Source organism: Polypterus senegalus, chromosome 12 (genome assembly GCF_016835505.1).
Source record: "Polypterus senegalus isolate Bchr_013 chromosome 12, ASM1683550v1, whole genome shotgun sequence".
NCBI lineage: Eukaryota > Metazoa > Chordata > Cladistia > Polypteriformes > Polypteridae > Polypterus > Polypterus senegalus.
Genome location: NC_053165.1, coordinates 73,257,882 through 73,275,988, shown reverse-complemented (window position 1 = coordinate 73,275,988; position 18,107 = coordinate 73,257,882). Strand labels below are relative to the sequence as shown.

The 18,107-nt window shown below is 42.5% G+C and overlaps 1 protein-coding gene across 3 annotated transcripts in view; it reads right to left on the bottom strand.

Annotated features, from left to right (window-relative positions):
- Positions 1 to 18,107, bottom strand: part of zgc:193801 (uncharacterized protein LOC564476 homolog) — a 30,064-nt gene that overhangs the window by 2,906 nt on the left and 9,051 nt on the right. For all 3 annotated transcript variants that reach the window (XM_039772286.1, XM_039772288.1, XM_039772287.1), the window contains 5 exons: positions 16,017 to 16,207; positions 11,971 to 12,147; positions 10,218 to 10,370; positions 8,344 to 8,481; positions 5,825 to 5,917 (listed from right to left, as the gene is read on the bottom strand). In XM_039772286.1, the coding sequence (XP_039628220.1) occupies positions 5,825 to 5,917; positions 8,344 to 8,481; positions 10,218 to 10,370; positions 11,971 to 12,147; positions 16,017 to 16,207 (752 nt within the window). The remainder of the gene's footprint in view (positions 1 to 5,824; positions 5,918 to 8,343; positions 8,482 to 10,217; positions 10,371 to 11,970; positions 12,148 to 16,016; positions 16,208 to 18,107) is intronic.

The following is an 18,107-nucleotide window of genomic DNA, read 5'->3' as shown; positions in this document are numbered from 1 at the left end:
GTAAATTCATCTCTCCATTATATCTTGGAAGGTTGGAAGGAGATGAGACGTGATTTTCTCCGAGAGACCCTTTCATGTCCTGCGAGACGAGTCTTTGCGCCAAAAGATTTAACCACACCAGGGGACGGAAATAAAAGACAAAGAGTAGACGACAAAGTAGAACGTCATAAAGAATTCAAAAACGTTGGAGCGATACAAGGGTGGCATGGTGGCGCAGTGGTAGCACTGCTGCCTCGCAGTAAGGAGATCTGGGTTCGCTTCCCAGGTCCTCCCTGCGTGGAGTTTGCATGTCCTCCCTGTGTCTGCGTGGGTTTCCTCCCACAGTCCAAAGACATGCAGGTTAGGTGCATTGGTGATCCTAAATTGTCCCTAGTGTGTGCCCTGCGGTGGGCTGGCTCCCTGCCCAGAGTTTGTTTCCTGCCTTGTGCCCTGTGTTGGCTGGGATTGGCTCCAGCAGACCCCCGTGACCCTGTAGTTAGGATTGGATAATGGATGGAAGGCGCGAAACACATGTAGAGCAGGTTAGTGATAATAAAAGTACTAAAATTCAAAAGTCTCAAAAAAAGGATGGTAAAGATCGCATTAGCAAAAACAAACGGAAATTACTTGGTGAAATAACAGAACAGCGAAAAGAGATCGAATACCTGTATATGGACATAAATGATATGACAGAAGTATGTAGGTATTGTTCGGCTTTAAATTTTAAGTTGGAGACTTGTAGATCATCTAAGTCGTGTTGCCATCAGGGAAAAGTAGTGTTTCTACACAGTGAAGAGGCGTATCCACAAGAATTAAGATTTGTTGTCTGGTAAAAGTGAAATCCCATGAGAGAAAATTACAAGCCCCGCAAGACAAGTCTTTATGCAAAGAGATTTGGAGAAGTCCTGTCCACATCTAAAACATTTACAACCACGCACACGGGTCAATCATTTGTGTGATTGCAATTGTCAGACACAGTTCGTGTAGAGAGAAGGAAACGAGATTTACTCACAGGCAGTTATATGTTGTGTTGTCACAATGGAATTCCAAACACGGAATCAAAATTCAATGCGACATTGATGAAAAGGTAAAAGTGAAAAGAGATTGAATATACGGACATACAGTAAGTGATATGACAGAAGTGTGCCGTGCGAGATGCAGATCACGCAGCACAGCAGCTGATTGAGCAAAGATGAGGTAAAAAAAAAAAAATCGCTCATCAAGAAGTAATTATTTTACACAAAGCCACAGGCACCAAAATTTAGGACATTTCAGGTTGGGGGGCCAGCACTGATACATCGCATCGCTGTATCCACCACACAACAAAGCAGATTGGGATCCTGGTTTGCAACCTTCCAGGTAGACACACGGTCCAGTCCATATATACAGTATATATATAGGGCTGGACGCATAAGGTAGAAAAGGCTTGTTTTTGTTTTCAGTTCTGTTTACAGCGATTGGTTCGTAGTGTACATTGTTGCAATGTTACTTTTCTTGGTGGTTTATTAAATTACAGATTTTTCAAATGTTCATTTTTTTCCCTGTGATTAAAAAGAATAAAAAAAAACGTGCTTTTAGCGAGCAGTTCCTAGCACTATAGCGCAAACTATTGCTGTGTTAGTTTTCTCAGTGTTATTCAATGTTTTTACATTTAGTTTACTGTTATGCTGTGCATTCTATGGTATAATTAACTATATTTGTGCTTAAAAGCTAAAAAAATATATATTTACATACAATCCTATGGGGGAAATTACTTCGGTTCACAACCAAATGGGTTTACGACCAGAGTTTTGGAACGAATTATGCTCGTGAACTGAGGTTCCACTTTACTTAGGAGTCAGGAGGATGGAAACCTGCAGTACTTCCGGGGCACCTGAAGAAGACATTTGACCCGGAGACGGAATACTTCCGGGTCAGGGCATTTAAAAAGGACTATGGGAAACCCAGCCGATGGAGCTGGAGTTGGGTGGTAGAGAACGAAGCTGTTGGGAGTGGAGGATTGTATTAGTGATTATTATTATTGTAGTGATTTATTATTGAAGAATTGTGGAGTGTGTGGTGCTTTGTGCACTTCACTGAAGAAAATATTAAAAGAATCTTCTGGTGCTTTTAGACGTGTGTCTGGGACATCTGTCTGGTGGGTTCAACGGGGCAACAGCGACCCCTAGCATCCATCCATACATACACACACACAAAAGGGGGTACCCAAAAATAACCGGAATCTGCACCTGGCACCCAATCTCGACTTAGTTGTGAATTTCACCACTAGGTTTAGTATACTTACAGTATTCTGTGCCAGTCTGGCCAGTGCCGTTGCTCTGTGTTGTTCGTATGCCATTCCGTGTCGGTGTTTCTTGGTGTTTATTGAACGTGCTCTGCGATTTTTGTGATCAGTGATCATTGTACTTTCAATTATGTTTTCTCTTAGGGAAAACAGCTGCTGATACTGTTGTGATGCTTGAAACAGATTTTAAAGAGGAAGCTGTAAGTAAAACGCAGGTCTACGAGTGGTTTTCACGTTTCAGATGAGGGCAAATGTCACACGAAGACCAACCGACCCTCCACAATTAGGAATGACAAAAAAGTTTGCAATGCAATTTAAAAAGATCGTCGTCATGAGACTACTCAAGAGATTTCTGAATTGACTTGTGTGTCTCAGAGTTCTCGCCACCTTCCCTACTCACCTGGTGCCTCATGTATAAACGGTGCGTACGCACAAAAATGTTGCGTAACAACGTTTCCATGCTCAAATCGTTATGTATAAAACCTATACTTACCGTAAAGCCATGCACATTTCCACGGTAGCTCATACCCCGGCATACGCAAGTTCTGCGCTCGCTTTTGCAGACTGGCAGCACCCAACGTCAAAGCAGTGCTACTGTTCCGGTTTGGTTACCCTTTCTTTTTCAGATCTACATCCCTGATGCGCACATAATGGTCAAACTTTTCTAAATACTACAGCTGCTTTAGCGTTGTTACTCTCACTGCACCTTCTTCTTCTTTCAGCTGCTCCCATTACGGGTTGCCACAGCAGATCATCTTTTTCCAAATTCCTCTCACTGCACCACTCAGCGTATTTATATCCCTATATCTGAGTGTGAATCACAGCTCTACAGCAGCTGATTGGATTATCGATATACAGCATCAAGCACACACTGCCTCAGCCATACTGTCTATTTGAACTGCTCTCATGTGTCAAACACTTCAAAGCCTTTCCTGTACGGACTTCGCGGGTCAGAAACAGTTTCATCCCAAGAACTCTAAACGCACTCAATCAATTGCTCCTTGTAGAACTGTTAGGACTTATAAGTACAATCACCTCACTGTAAACTTGCACTACAGTTATAATATTACACAACCTGAGCCACTTTATAAAGCGCGTATTTACATATGATGACGATATCATTTTTATGGTGAAATGCAGCAAAATATGTTTATTATATTATACAGATAAAACTTTAACTTCATTTAAATAATCTGTATTGTTAATAATTAAACATGTGAGGACATGGTGCCGCAGTGCTAGCGAGCCGCTGGCGCTCCGTTTACGGATTGTTCCTGCCTCACGATGTATATTTGCTGGCGCTGACGCGATACTGGAAGGATAGAATAATTAAACATGTACTACGAAGATATTTCAATGTTCCTTAAAAGTTTTAAAGAATTTGCGTTCTAAGCTTACAGATGGCTTAACGTCTATTACAGAACTGATTGCGTGGCGTTTGGGTATTTGAGGAAAGAAAAGTAAGGACAGGAATTGGAGGTTAGTATGTTTGAAAGAGACAGTACTGCTGCAATAAATTATTTCATCGAAGGACGTGCACAGCACGGCAAACATCCTGCGTGAGACATGAACAATCACTGCGCCACCGTGTTCCCATGTTTAATAACGTGCTTTAACTCCTATCATCATGAAAATGATATCACATATATATCTCAGTATTTTAGTTATTCAGAGAGCTGTAATATCACGAATGTAATGGATTCTGTGTCCTGTCGGAGAAAGAGAAAGAACAGAAGCATGTACTGATTCACACACACAGAGCACATTGAAGATCAAATACAAAACAAAGCATTTAACATACGACTTTAGTTACAATGGGATTTGAGAAACTAGTAAATTAAACGATTTTAAGATGAAGTTTATGATGTTCTACTTTAATGACAAAATTAACTTCGTGATTAAAGTGGAAATTGAGATTAAAGTTGACATTTCGTGCTTTTTTCCCTACTGCGTGCCTACTTTTTTTTCTCTGTACTTTGATATGTGACTTCTTTTTTATTTCAGGCACTGTGCGACTTTGTGAACTTGAGCTTTCGAGTTTCTCTGACACGCTACTTCACTCGATCAACTTCTTTTTGTTGTTTATCCCTCTGTTTCTTTGCCTCCACTTGGTATTCGCTGAAATTCTATTTTACCTCGTGCTTTTCCCATTGTCCCTTCACAGGACACTGAGCATAAGGGCTATTTATATTGATTTGCATATTCACAGAGGTGTAATTCTGGGAGGAGTTGGGGTGGGACAGCAGGTGCGTGCACGTACGTTACTTTTCACGCTGACTAGGATTTATGGAGTGGAAGAACGTGGAAGTTGGCGAACGCAGAGATTTATGAATCTGGATTTTTCTGTGTGTACGCACATTCTTGCTTTTGTGCTTACACCATGTTTTAGTGTGAATTTTACGCACGGAGTTATACATGAGGCCCCTGATCTTTGCTCCGTGCGACTTTTTCTTGTTCCCGCATATGAAAAAAAAGAACTCAAAGGAAAGCGATTCTGTACCGTGGAGGAAGTCAAAGAAAAATCTCTGCAGGCCTTGGGCACAACGATCCTCTTCAGCGATTCCAAAAATGTTTCCAGCAGTGGGAAAACCATTGGGATGAGTGCATTCAGTATTTTTAGTAAGTAAAAATTATTAAAACAATTTATTTTATTTCAATTCTGGGTATTTTTGGGTACCCCCTTGTGTAGTTTGCAAAGAAATTATACTGCATATACAAATTACAACACGAATAACGTCTTCATAAAAAAAAAAAATGCTTAAATACAAAAAGTGGAGAAAATAGAAAGTAGAATGTGGTGTCATTTGAAAGCGGAAAAATTCCTTTCGTTTAGTACAGAAAAGTCTCTCACATGCAATGGAACCAGGACAGGGTGGCACAGTAGCGCTGCTGCCTCGCAGTAAGGAGCCCAGGGTTTGTGTCCCAAGTCCTCCCCGTGTGGAGTTTGCACGTTCTCTCCGTGTCTGTGTGCGTTTCCTCCCGGTACTCCGCTTACTCCCACTGTCCAAAGACATGCAGCTTAGATGGACTGGCCACACTAACCTGGCCCATGTGTGAGTTTGCCCTGCGATGGACTGTGCAGGGTTTCCTCCTGCCTTATGTTAAGCTCTGATAGGCTCCATATGTCACCCCCGCGTGACTCTGTTCAGGACAAAGTGCGTTAGATGCTGACTGACCAACTCAATCAGGTCATTTAAGAAAGCCAGTGGGGGCTTTTTGGGCTCTGTTGCAGCAATTTGGCCATCTTTGAGGGAAGAAAGTAAATGAATGTATGTATTTTTTCTTCTTCAATTGTTTAAAGGGTTAAGTAAAATAGGGGTAAAAAGAAAGAATGTGACCCAGCATTTACCGGATAGGGTGGTCAAACCATAACCAGATTATTTTAGAAAGGCTGAGCACTTCATATTTTACATTAGCTATGGCTAGATGGCAAAAAAAAAAGACAGTAGAAACTAAAAACGTTAGGCACACTTTTCAAATGGTAAGTATTCAGACCCTCAATTCAGTTTAAATTCTAGCTTTTTTCCCACCCAATTACATTGCAATTGCTGGAGAACTCACCAATTTAGCAATCTTGTGCTCTGTGTCATCAGCCGCACGATAAAGCTGAAGTTCCTCAAACATCTTTACGTTTGCTTGTACGAGACCAGCCATCTGAGAAAGGAAGAGGAGTGACAGGTGAACTCAAAAAGTAAGAAACAAATTACCAACGTTTGATATACTGTATTAATCGCTGAGGGAAATTTTATTTTTTGCCTGCTGTTTGGGGTTGGTCAGAGCGTCACTGCTCTGAGTAGGATCCCTTCTGAAAGTAACGGAACCCTCCAGATATGAGCGCAGATCCATAGCCACAGGGCCACCGCTCAGCCCTACTGACCAATCCGTCTTTGGAATTAGGCTCCTTGTTTTATCATCATTCTACTTCTGCATTCACTCTTGGGATTCAACCCTTCGTTTTCTGCGGCTTGACATCTCTAACCATGAAAACAGCTTGGCCTCAGCTGCTGCAGTGGAGAAATACGGTCACATTTGCGAGGTAAAACACGGGCCGCAGCATTCTGCGCCATCTGTAGGCCGTGTAAGGATGCCTGATCAACCCCATGGTACAGACTATTACAATAATCTAACCTGGAGGTACTAAACGCCTGAACCACTTTTTCGAGATCATTTTGAAATAAAAAGGCCCTGACCTTTGATAAAGGTCTCAACTGACAGAAAAACAGGGTCTAACCGCGGGACTGATCTGTTTATCAAATTTAAAAGTTATCCCAAAAATAACCCCCAAGTTCTTGGTATAAGGCCTCTCATATGATACTTAGAGCATTATTTAGAGAATTTGATATTTCAACATTTCCAAAAATCAATATTTCTGTTTTCTTTTCATTGGGCTGAAGACAATGTATTTCCACCCAGGATTTTATGTCCTTTAAACACTCATGTAAAAGGTGGCCTGGACCTCCCTGTAAAGTTTCAATTGGCAAGTAAAGCTGTTTATCGTCTTCATGAAAATGAAAACAAAAAGCCATATTTCCTAATAATGGAATCTAAAGGCAGCATGTAAAGAGTTAAAAAGTACACCAGAGCCAAGAGGGACTGAGGATAATGAAGAATCAGCAAGGCGAAACAACAAGAAAATGAAGAGTTTGGTGAGATGCCTGCAGTTAACCTGATCAAAGTCTTGAGGCCTCCCTGAGGGCTCCTGGTATCACGTAGGCTCAGAGGTGCTGGGACCCGCAGTGCACCACAACACATTGTGACGGAATCAAACAGCAAACTCTTGATTTATAAACAGGAGGCCACAAGATGCTGTCCTTTAGTCGCCAAGGAGGGCTTTATGGCTTATTCAACTAATGAGCTACTACTTCCTGGGGGAACAATTACATTAAAAAAAAAAATCGGAAGTGGTCTCCCCTCGACTTTCTCGTACACTCAGATCTAGGGATGGATATTTGAGGAGAAATTGTAATCTTTTTAGTTAGACAATAAAAGGTGTCATTTTGCTTGACTTTTCACTATATTCATAATGGCTAACACGGTACAATACCCTAGTACTGAGGAGTAAACCGCAAGACAAGGATTATAGTTTTATATTATGTACGTTAGAACCATCAACAACAAATCCAATCAAATCAAATCAATACTCTATTGAACAATTATTATAAAGGTAAAGTTGAACAAATTGGACTGTGTTGCTGAATAAAAGGTAAAGTACCACTTCTGGTTAATGGAAATAGTGCAAAAATTGATAGAAACGTACGTTTTTTACTTAACAGTTGTATACAAAATTTGGCTGAACCGAGTGAAAGAAAACTCAAGTTATTGTGTTTACACACACACACTCACACAGAATACTAAAAATTGTATTTTCAGACTCTAAAACGTCGATATTCATCAATATCTCGAAACTGAAGTATTCCAATACTTTCTCTTTACTTTGTATACAAGAAAGTCAGGGAGGTCTAAAACATCGAGATTCATGAAAATCTCAACATCAAATCTTTTGGACGATTACAATACGTTCCCTATACTTCATATATGAGAAAGTAAAAATGAGAAAAAATAAAGTGGTGGATCAAAAGCAGCAGCTGGCAAATAGGTTAGCTATAAACCGATCATGTGATCTCAGAAGAATTAGCGACGTCCTGTACAATGACGATACAAACACACTGTAAAGGTAAAATAAACTCACAGGGACTTCTACCCACATCCCAAATGGTGCAGGTTACATTCACCTTCAACTCTAAATCGACCCCCTTTTCATAGTGTGTGCTTTATAGTGCCCCATGATGCACTGCTGCCCTTAATGTACACCTGAATTTATCCACTCCCTGAAATCCTCAATTGGGGGTAACAAAAATGGAGGATTACGCAGAAGGAAGACCTGACTGACTTGGAAAAGCGTTTCCTTATCACTTTGATGGTTCCTTCTCTGCCACTCGCTTTAATCAGAATAGAGTTACACGACATGTGCTAACCATCAGGTAGAAACGGATGTAATATGCTAGTTACACACACTAAACACATTTACATCCACACACACAGACCCTCATCAAGCATGACATCTCACACTTGCTACCCACATGATCTTTGAGTTGCTGGATTTCTGCTCTCAGCCTCTTCTCCGTCTCCTCTTTTTCTAGCCGCAGGCTTTGATTCTGTTGATGAAGTTCGATAAGTTGCTTCTCCAGCAGCAAATTCTGTTCCACAGCCTCTCCAACCTGAAGGAGGAGACATGAAAAGAAAAGCAGAGGTTATGTGGAGGATATGAGGGTAAACCGAAAAGTAAAGGCAGGCTGAAAAATTACACGGTCGCCACCAACAGAAAGAAGAGGAGGCAGAACAACATGTTTCCTCATGGCTTATGGGTAGTTGGAGCACGCACAGCGCAGCGCTCTGCTGTTAGTCTGGTTGAAGCCAAGGTTAAACGAAGACGGACGCTCCGCTGCAGGTATTCACCACTGTTGAACAACGCACTGTAGTGAGATTTCTTTGAACATCACTGCACAACAGAGGACCCCTAAATCAGTGGTGGCGCCCAAGTATCCCAACAGGGCTGCCCATCAGGACTACAGCTCCCAGTATGCCCTGCGGGTGTTCCACCAGACGGATACAGCCACCTTGTGTATTAAGGGCAGGACATATGGCACTGGGAAGCACTGCATTATGGCCTCCGGACTGGGAAAGACAGTTAGCCTGGATAAATGTCCATGATGGAATCCCATCCCACCCATCTACTAATGGATGCCAGTCCCTCCATTATTGGCATTCACATTCACACGAGGGCGCTAAGCAATAACGATTTCTCTCCTCCTTTCCCCTCTACAGAAACGAAGATTGTCGTGCGTCCAACCCTGATGTCACTTCCAGGGTCACACCACCTGGACCCGCCTCTTCTTTCCCAGAAACGTAGCCACCTTAGAGAGACCCTGTGAACTTAACAAGAAGTCTCAACCATTTGCACTCAACACACGTTTTTGAGCCTTTTGCACTTTTCAATATACAGGGTTCACCTTCGACGTGCCCCAGACCCTTTATGGTTGTTCGTCTTGTCTTTACACTCAGTAGTTTGTTCTGCATTCTTTGCGTAAAGAAGTGCTTTCAAGTTTCAGTCTTAAATGTTAATTTTTCGTGCCATTCGTTGGTTTCGTTTAAAAATTACTTCTGGAAACATGTGAGAATTTACACAAGCAAATAGAAAATGTATCCTTACCTCAAGAAACGTGGAGAACAGTGTCAGGAGTGACTTGTGACAGACGGGTATTAGCAAGAGTAACTGGGAAGGTCTACAGGATGGTAGTGAGACCAGCTGTGTTATATGGGCTGGACACGGTGGCACAGAGTTAAAGATGGTAAGATTTGTGATGAGGATGGACAGGATTAGAAATGAGGACATTAGAGGGTCAGCTCTGGTTGGATGGTTGGGAGACAAAATCAGAGAGGTGAGATTACTTTGGTTTGGAGAGATGCGGAGCATAAAGAGTGAAGGGTACTAAGGATAGAGCTGATAGTCAAGAGGAGAAGAGGAAGGCCTAAGAGAAGGTTTATGGATGTGGTGAGGTGGTGGGTGTGACAAAGCAAGATGATGAGAACAGGAAAAGATGGAAGAAGATGATTCGCTGTGGCAACCCCTAACTTGAGCAGCCAAAAGGAGAAGAGCAAGTTTGTTAAATAAATTAATGAATGACACGGTGGACTCTGCTGTGTGCTGTTTTACACCCGATGTTAGACTGAAATCATTTTAGAACCTGCTAAGGACCAGATTTTTTTAAAACTATGTCCCAATACATAAAACCATAGGAGGGTGTACGTTCTTTTTCACATGACTGCTGAGACGAGCCCCAGATCCCCGCAAATCTTGCCTTGCAGTACATGGATTTGGAAAATGGCTGAATTCATTGATTACTGAACATTATTCCAACTCCCATTCTCAAAATGCAGGTAAAAAGGAACCTACCGTCTCGGTGACGAGGCTGCCTGTATCCTCATACGCCGTATTTCCAGGGTCATCAGAGTCCATGAGGATCAGCGTTTGTCTTCTCGAAGAATGAGCAGCTGGTCCCACAGTCTCTTCTGCACCAACTGTTATCCCATTATTCACACTGCTGTCCTTTAAAAAAACAATCCATGCTGAGCACTGGCTGACTTGACATGGCCTTTCTCGGCCCAGCAGCCCCGTATCACTTTTTTTTTTTTTTTTATGAATAGGCCTATGAGACTTCTTGGTCTTGAGGTAAGCAGACGTGTTTATTATTCTGTCTTTCCACACCTTGACCTTTACAACTGTACTTCTGAAGATCTCATCTCCCAAGTGTCTTCTAGTGCAAACGTTAATGCAGCTTGTGCTGGCTAGGATTCGTTTATATGCTTGCTTTCTAAAACAGGGTAATGCCGACGGCTCTGCAATGTAGGCCAGAGAAATTAGGACATATCAAGAAATGAAGAAATAGTAATGGCTAAAGAGAGAAGGAATGCTGAATATCCGTTAACAAAATTGACATTTTCAACAGCCTAAAGACATCCAGAAAGCGAGACAGCCACTTATTAGGCGGGGACAATGACATAAAGCTCTAAAAGGTCGAAGAAGTAAGCAGGGCCGGATTAAGGTGGGTGCTATTGATGCCGCAACATTAGGCCCATTCCTGAAATAGGCCCAGATGAAAACAGATGAGAATTTTCCGGAAGCTGAACAGTTTTCCTTTGCTATATTAACATCAAAATAATTCTTAGAATGAAATTTGGAGTCTGACTTTCAGACGCCCAGACACAGCGTTACTTGTTATACAGTTACTATTGTTCTTTGCGCTGTGACGTAACTATAACGTCGTTGTGTTTATTGTTAACTGAAGATTTCAAGTTAATGCTATCAATTTTACGTTAAACAGTTTACTTAGTAATTCAGCTGCGTTTTTTGCAATATCTTGGGGATTCTTGCCACTTTATTACTGTTCGGTAAGTGCCACGTAGTCAATGTTTCACCTTGAAAGTTAGTTGTACAGTAAAAACCGACGGCTATTTAAATGGTTATCTGTAAAGGTGAAAGTAAAAGGCGGCCTGCAGGCCTGGCATGGACGTTTAGAATTTTTAAAATCCTCGACAGGATTCTGGTCGATTATGAAATTTAAATCGTGGACAAGTTGTTACCCTCAAGAGCCTGAACTGAGTCACTTTGACCCGATGTCTCTGCCAATTTATTTTTTCTTACTCTGTTTCGTAAGAGAATTGTGACATTGTGTGTATTTCATTGTTAGGTTTTCTGCATTAAGTGCACTTTTCAGACAATTGCTGTTCAATGTTGATGTTCCGTAGTTTGATGTTCATCTCGAGTTGTTACGATACAACGTCGTTATTATTCTTCATGTTCAATAAAGGCTGGCTGGTTGGGTCACAAGCAATTAAGGCTCGTCGGTCGGTCTGAGTGCGCAGGTACGGTGAGGGTCGAATGCACCAATGGCGAGAAAAAATAAGGCCTTTATTGTACTGCAGCATCAGGCCCAATTTCTTCTTAATCCGGCCCTGGAAGTAAGGCATTTAGACCCAAATGAGGGTATAAAAGAACATAAAACACCATAAATGACATTGGGGGTGGTCAGCAGGTACAAGTCATGAAACTGATGCTAGGCTTAAAGCCGCGGTACGTTCTCCGTTTGCCTAATCGACTATTTTACAGAGCACATCCACGAGATCAAGTCAGCGGTGAACATCTTTACCTTGGACACATCGGTCAGGAATGTCTCTGTGCCAGCTGCCGAAGATATGACAGTTTGGGCGAAAACTGAGCCGATGCTGCTGTAGTCTCCGTTCGTGCCAGCCGTGATGGTGAGCCCTCCATAGGCTTTAGCGTGGGCTTCGGCACTCTGCTCGTAATACTGTCGGCTGTTAACCTCCTGGGTGTAAGACAGAACAAGCGTTAACATTACCCACAATTCTAGAGTGTCCCTATGATACCACCGTCTCATCTCCATCCTCACTACAATATACAGGGTGGTGCACGAAAAACTGAACCGCCACTGAACGACTGGCTCGAGCTATTATACAGATGGGAGCCGTCGCGATTTTGACGGGGTCAGCAGCCCCAACTGTGCATTCTAAAGGAAACTGCGAGCCAGTGAAAGAGATCTGGAAGAGAGGATCGGAATAGTGGAGGCGTGTGTGTCTACCGGGTCTTTTAAGGAAATGCGAGACATTTTCACCCAAAAGTTTCCTGGCGTAAACCTACCAGCAAAGAGCTGTTTTTACGAGTTGATGAAGAAGTGGCGTAGGATTGGGTCAGTTACAAACTGCAGAAAGAATCGGGCCTGTCTGTTCGTACACCTGCGGTCGTAGCAGATATTCTGGAAAGGATGGCCAGAAGCCCTCGGAAATCGACACGTAAAATCGCCACAACAAGCGAATGTTTCGTGCAGGTCTTGTCAACGCGTGTTGCACTCACTACAAATGAAGCCGTACAGAAAGACTTGTGTCCAAGAACTGAAGGACAACGACAAGGAAAAAATGTGTATTTTATTGCACGTGGCTCCTTCAAACAATTGCAATTGGATTTCTGTATTACATCTCTTTTGTTTCGTGTGCGGGCTAAGAAATGTATGTCGACGTTGGAGTCGGTTCAGTTTTTCGTGCGACACCTTGTATAAACAGTCCTTTACAAGAAAAGAAAGAACCAAAAAGCACAAATCGAAGTGTAGTACTGATTGTGCAGGGGGAGGGGAGGTTCAAACTCCGCTCCCAGAAGGCTATGGGGCGGCAGGTTTTCACTCTTCAAGTCTGACCATCGAGATGTTGTAACAGGATTTAAACACCTGTAGACATTTATTTTTTTTAAAAAAACTGCACCCCGTCAGAGTTTGTTGTCCTTATTCCAGTGACTGAGACGTGGTAACGAAAGCCGACATCAGCCATGAATATTCTCTCATTCAAGCCAAAGCAACTATCGCTTCGTTTCCATTTTGCTACTTGATGTATACCTGAGGGTCTCATTTATAAAGCTTAGGCGTGTGCGTTTCAGATTTACATTCCCTTTTATTGTCTCATTTACTCATTTGTGTTTTTTTGTATCCCACACCCTCATACACCTTCATCGTAAGAGCATCCCTCATCTACAATGGAGCATTTGATCAGAAGAAAATATGAAGTTTTAAATTAAACGTCGTTGAAGGGGTGAAAGAAATTGGTATCTGCGTTCCTGCAACAAAATTCAATGCGTCTGAGAAACTGATGTGAGATCGGAGGAGGCAAGAAGATGTAAAAAAAAAAAAAATAAAAATAATAATTAAGTGTTGTGTTTTTGAGCGGGCATACAAGTCAGGGTCTGATTTGATGATCGATTTTTCAGGTTTCAAGACCCAGCTTATACGCGAGTATATATGGTATGGCGGACAACCCTGCCGGGACACCCAAAGAAGAGAAGGATGGGGGAAGGCAGCTACTGAGGGGCACTGCCTCCCCCAAGACACCAGATTGCGAGTTCCCTGCAGCATAGCTGTGCCCTGGATTCCCACAGGGCATCATGGAATCTATAGTTCGGCATCACACCTGGCTGGATACTGTGGGTGCCACCAGGAGATGCTGCAGGAAGATCTGGGGATTTGTATTTCCCCATACAGCCTGGAAGTACTCCCAAGTCACAGGGTCGGAAGCCCCAAAGTACTTCTGGGCTGAAGAAAAACCTCAAGTGCTGGCAAGTCACAGGGACGGAAGAGCAGATGCACTCCTGGGTCAAGGACTATATAAAGGACTACTGAAGACCCAGCAAGCGAGCCGGAGTTGGGAGGTAGGAGGACAGAACTTGCTGGGAGGTGTGGAGGAGAGATTTGTGTTGTTTATTGTAATTATTGTTATTATATTTGTTACTTGCCTGTTTATGGTGGTGGAGGTGCTTTTGGGCACTATAGGAATAATTAAAAACCTTCTTGGTGATTTTTACCCTGTGTCTAGTATGTCTGTCTGTTGAGTTGAAAGAGGCAACAGAGACCCCTAGAGTCTTACAGGTAACAGATATCTGCAATGCAGGAGGCGGGGTCTCGACGTATCAGGAGGAAGAGGCGGCTCTCCCAGCCAATGAAATTCCAAAGCGTCCTGACAGCAAATGTAGGACGTTGACTGGCACGCTCCACATATGGATGTATAAGGGGGGCTGTGCAGGTTTTTTTACTACGCTTATATCAGCTTCACCTGTTTGTTGTCTGGTACAAATCTCATAATCGATATTTAACTCACTTCCTATTGTCCAAATGACTTGAAAGTTTGCACTCTTACTCACTTCCGATGACAATAAATGAATAATCACTTTCATTAATTGATCAATTAATCCATGTTAATTAAGAAATTAAATTTTCATATGAAGAATAGTTCAAGATTTCACCAATAGATGGCGCTACTAATGGTTAGCGATATTAAAGGAAGTGTTAAAATATTGATTACAAAATTATACTAAAACAAACCCAAGACTATCCATCCATCCATCCATCTTCCAACCCGCTGAATCCGAACACAGGGTCACAGGGGTCTGCTGGAGCCAATCTCAGCCAACACAGGGCACAAGGCAGGTACCAATCCCGGGCAGGGTGCCAACCAACCACAGGGCACACACAAACACACCCACACACCAAGCACACACTAGGGCCAATTTAGAATCGCCAATCCACCTAACCTGCATGTCTTTGGACTGTGGGAGGAAACTGGAGCGGACATGGAAAGAACATGCAAACTGCACGCACGCAGGGAGGACCCGGGTAAAGTATTTATATATATATATATATATATATATATGGATATATATATATTAAATAAATAATGAACACCCCAAGAACAGCCGCAGACGTGCGCATGACAGCGCTGCTCCGAGGTTGACTGTGGCTAATCGCACACTCACGTGGAAATCAGTCAGGTGTTGTATTCAGGCCTCAGAGTGGGCAGTGGGTCTCATCTGCACCCAATCAAGAACAATATAAGGGGAGCTGACATGGCAGAGAGAAAGACAGGGAACAACGGGAAGAGAGTCGGGAGGTTAAAAGGGGAAAAAGGATCACAGGGGTGCGAAGGAAAGGAGGCAGGCAGCCAAAAGAAGAGTGGGGTCAGTGCTCGAGGGGGACTTAGTCGGACAGCTGGAGCGGCCCGATGCTCGAGGTCGAGGGATGGCAGTGGGAGTCGAAGGAGTGAGGCGAGGTGACGCTCGGTGGGGCGCACTACTGGCCGTGGGGTCCCATCTGGAGACGTCGGTTTTAGAAATGTTTCCAGCCTTGAGATTTTCACCTCATTTTTTTTTTTTAAGAATAGGGATTGTTTGAACCTCCACTGTCACATTATTTTTTTTTTTATATATTTATTAGATTATTTATTCAAAGAAGATTGCACTGCACTGTGTTTGTTTTGAGACACCTTACTGTTAATAAAAGCACTGGCACTTTTACACCTACTCCTTTGTTGCAAGTCTGCCCCCTCATTTGCATGGCTCATCGGGGTCTGCGGTTTTGGGTTGGGGGGGCCAGGGGCAACATGAGAGTGTGGAGCTGACCTGGACAATCACAATGGCTTCATTCTTATGAACAGTAAATTGCAAAGAAATTCCGGTCTATGTATTCCATGAGTTTATTTTATTTATTTTGTTTGTTGTGGCCGCATTTTGATGCCCGAATCCACACAAAGTTTATAAACGAGACCCCAGGAGAGCCTTTGATAAAACAAACACAAGCCCTAAGAGCATCCAACTCCAGCAGAAAAAAAATGCGTCCCCCCTTCCAGGTTTGTTCTCGCTTACCTGAGTGATCTGAATCTGAAAGGTGGTGTGCGGATTCCTGAAGTGAGTTTTATAGTGCTTTACTGCCTCGTCCCGCCTGTTGAAGCCGTTTCGGCACCGGTAACAGTGCCAGTGGGCACCTTTGAATTTCTTTTCACCCTTAATAGTACCCACAATCTCGCAGTGATTGCAGCAGCGGAGAACCTTTAAACCTAAATGAAGAAGATAAAAGAAAAATCAGCACTGGCTCAAACATCAGCAATCGTCAAGAGATGCCCCTCTTCATCGGTCACCTTCAGACAAGAAAACTGAATACGGGGAACCTCCTAAAAATCAAATGCTTTAACCAGGGATTCCCCAACTCCGGTCCTAATGGGCCGCAGTACCTGCTGGTTTTCAATCTAACCATCTTCTTCATTAAATAATAATAATAAATAATAGATGGACTAATAATTAATAATAATTCTTTGCATTTATATAGCGCTTTTCTCACTACTCAAAGCACTCAGCAATTCCAGGTTAAGTGCCTTGTTCAAGAGCCCATCAGAGCAGAGTCCCTTTTGGCATTCACAGGATTTGAACCGGCAATTTTCCAATTGCCAGTGCAGATCTCTAATTTTTTTACAGTTTTGAGGAATGCCTGGCAAAGACCATTTGTTATTTTTCATTGCCTGGGAAGTGAAACTGTAGAGCAGGGGTGTCCAACTCCGCTCCTGCTGGGCCGCAGTGGCTGCTGGTTTTCATTCGAACCATCTTCTTAATTAGGACCCATTATTTGCCTTAGTTTTAACTAACTTGTCTCTTTTTCCTTAATTAGCAGCCAAACAATAATGAGACCCAAAACGAGCCCCCACATGACCAGCTAACCTGTGCCCATCACACAATATGTGAAAATAAAGGTGGAGATGTCACTAAGGTTGATCTTTGAGGTCACCAAAATATTTTGATGGTGTTCTTAGAAAAAACGGAAAATCAACAGAATGAGAGCAGCAACAAGCTGTGGAATTAAATAAAAGGTTTAATTAACAACAAGAATCAGCTTCTCATTAAGGAACTGCTTGGAGTTTGAAGCCCCAATTTAGCTGGTCATCAGTTCTGCTGCCATTTAATGAAGAAATGAATTAACTCAGAGGCCTGAATCCTTAAAAACAGAATGGAAAAGGAGTTAATTAGCAGTGAAACCTGATTAGGAAAAGGGTTAGAATGAAAACCTGAAGCCACTGCGGTCCTCCAGGCCTGGAGTTCAATATTGTAGCTTAAAGCAGGGGTCACCAAGTCCGGTGCTGGAGGATCACTGTGGGCTGCAAGCTTTCATTCTAACCCTTTTTTTAATGAGTGCCCTGTTTCTACTGCTAATTAACTCCTTTTCTTTTCATTTTAATTGACTGGTTCTTTAAGATTTGTACCCTTGAATTTCTTCATTGTTCCTCTGAATTGCTTCATTTCTTTCGTTAAATAGCACCAAAACAGAAATGAAATGTGAAGTGTGAAATGTGAAATGTGAAGTGGGTGAGCCAACAGAAGACCACCTAACTCTGGGCCTCAAACTCCAACCACTTTCACTCTAACCAGTTGCTTAATGAGGTGCCAATTCCTGTTGTTAAATAAACTCGTTCTTTAATTCCGTGGCTTGTTTCTGCTCTCATGGTGCATTAGCAGACATTTTTTAAATTCTTAATTTTCTCTTTTCTAAGAGCTCGGTTTGTGGACCTGAGCAGATCAGCATTCCTGTGACCTTCATCGTTCTTTATTTTCAGATATTGTCTGATGGACACCAGTTGGTTTGGCTCATTTTGTATCTCATTATTGTTTGGCTGCTAATTAAGGAAAAGGAAACAATTAAGGGGTTTGGACAAGTCAATTAAAATGAGTTCAAAAGAAGTTCATTAATAAAAGGGTTAGAATGAAAACCTGCAGCCCACAGTGATCCTCCAGCGCCGGACTTGACGACCCCTGGCTTAAAGCACTCCAACATAACCCCGCCCCATTGACTCACAACAGCCAATCCTGCATGCTCACCCTAACCCCCACTCTAACAATCATGCCTGATCCATTTAAAGTTTTGATGATTGTGTGGGACCCCCTTTAACATTCATGCTAAACCCCAAAAAA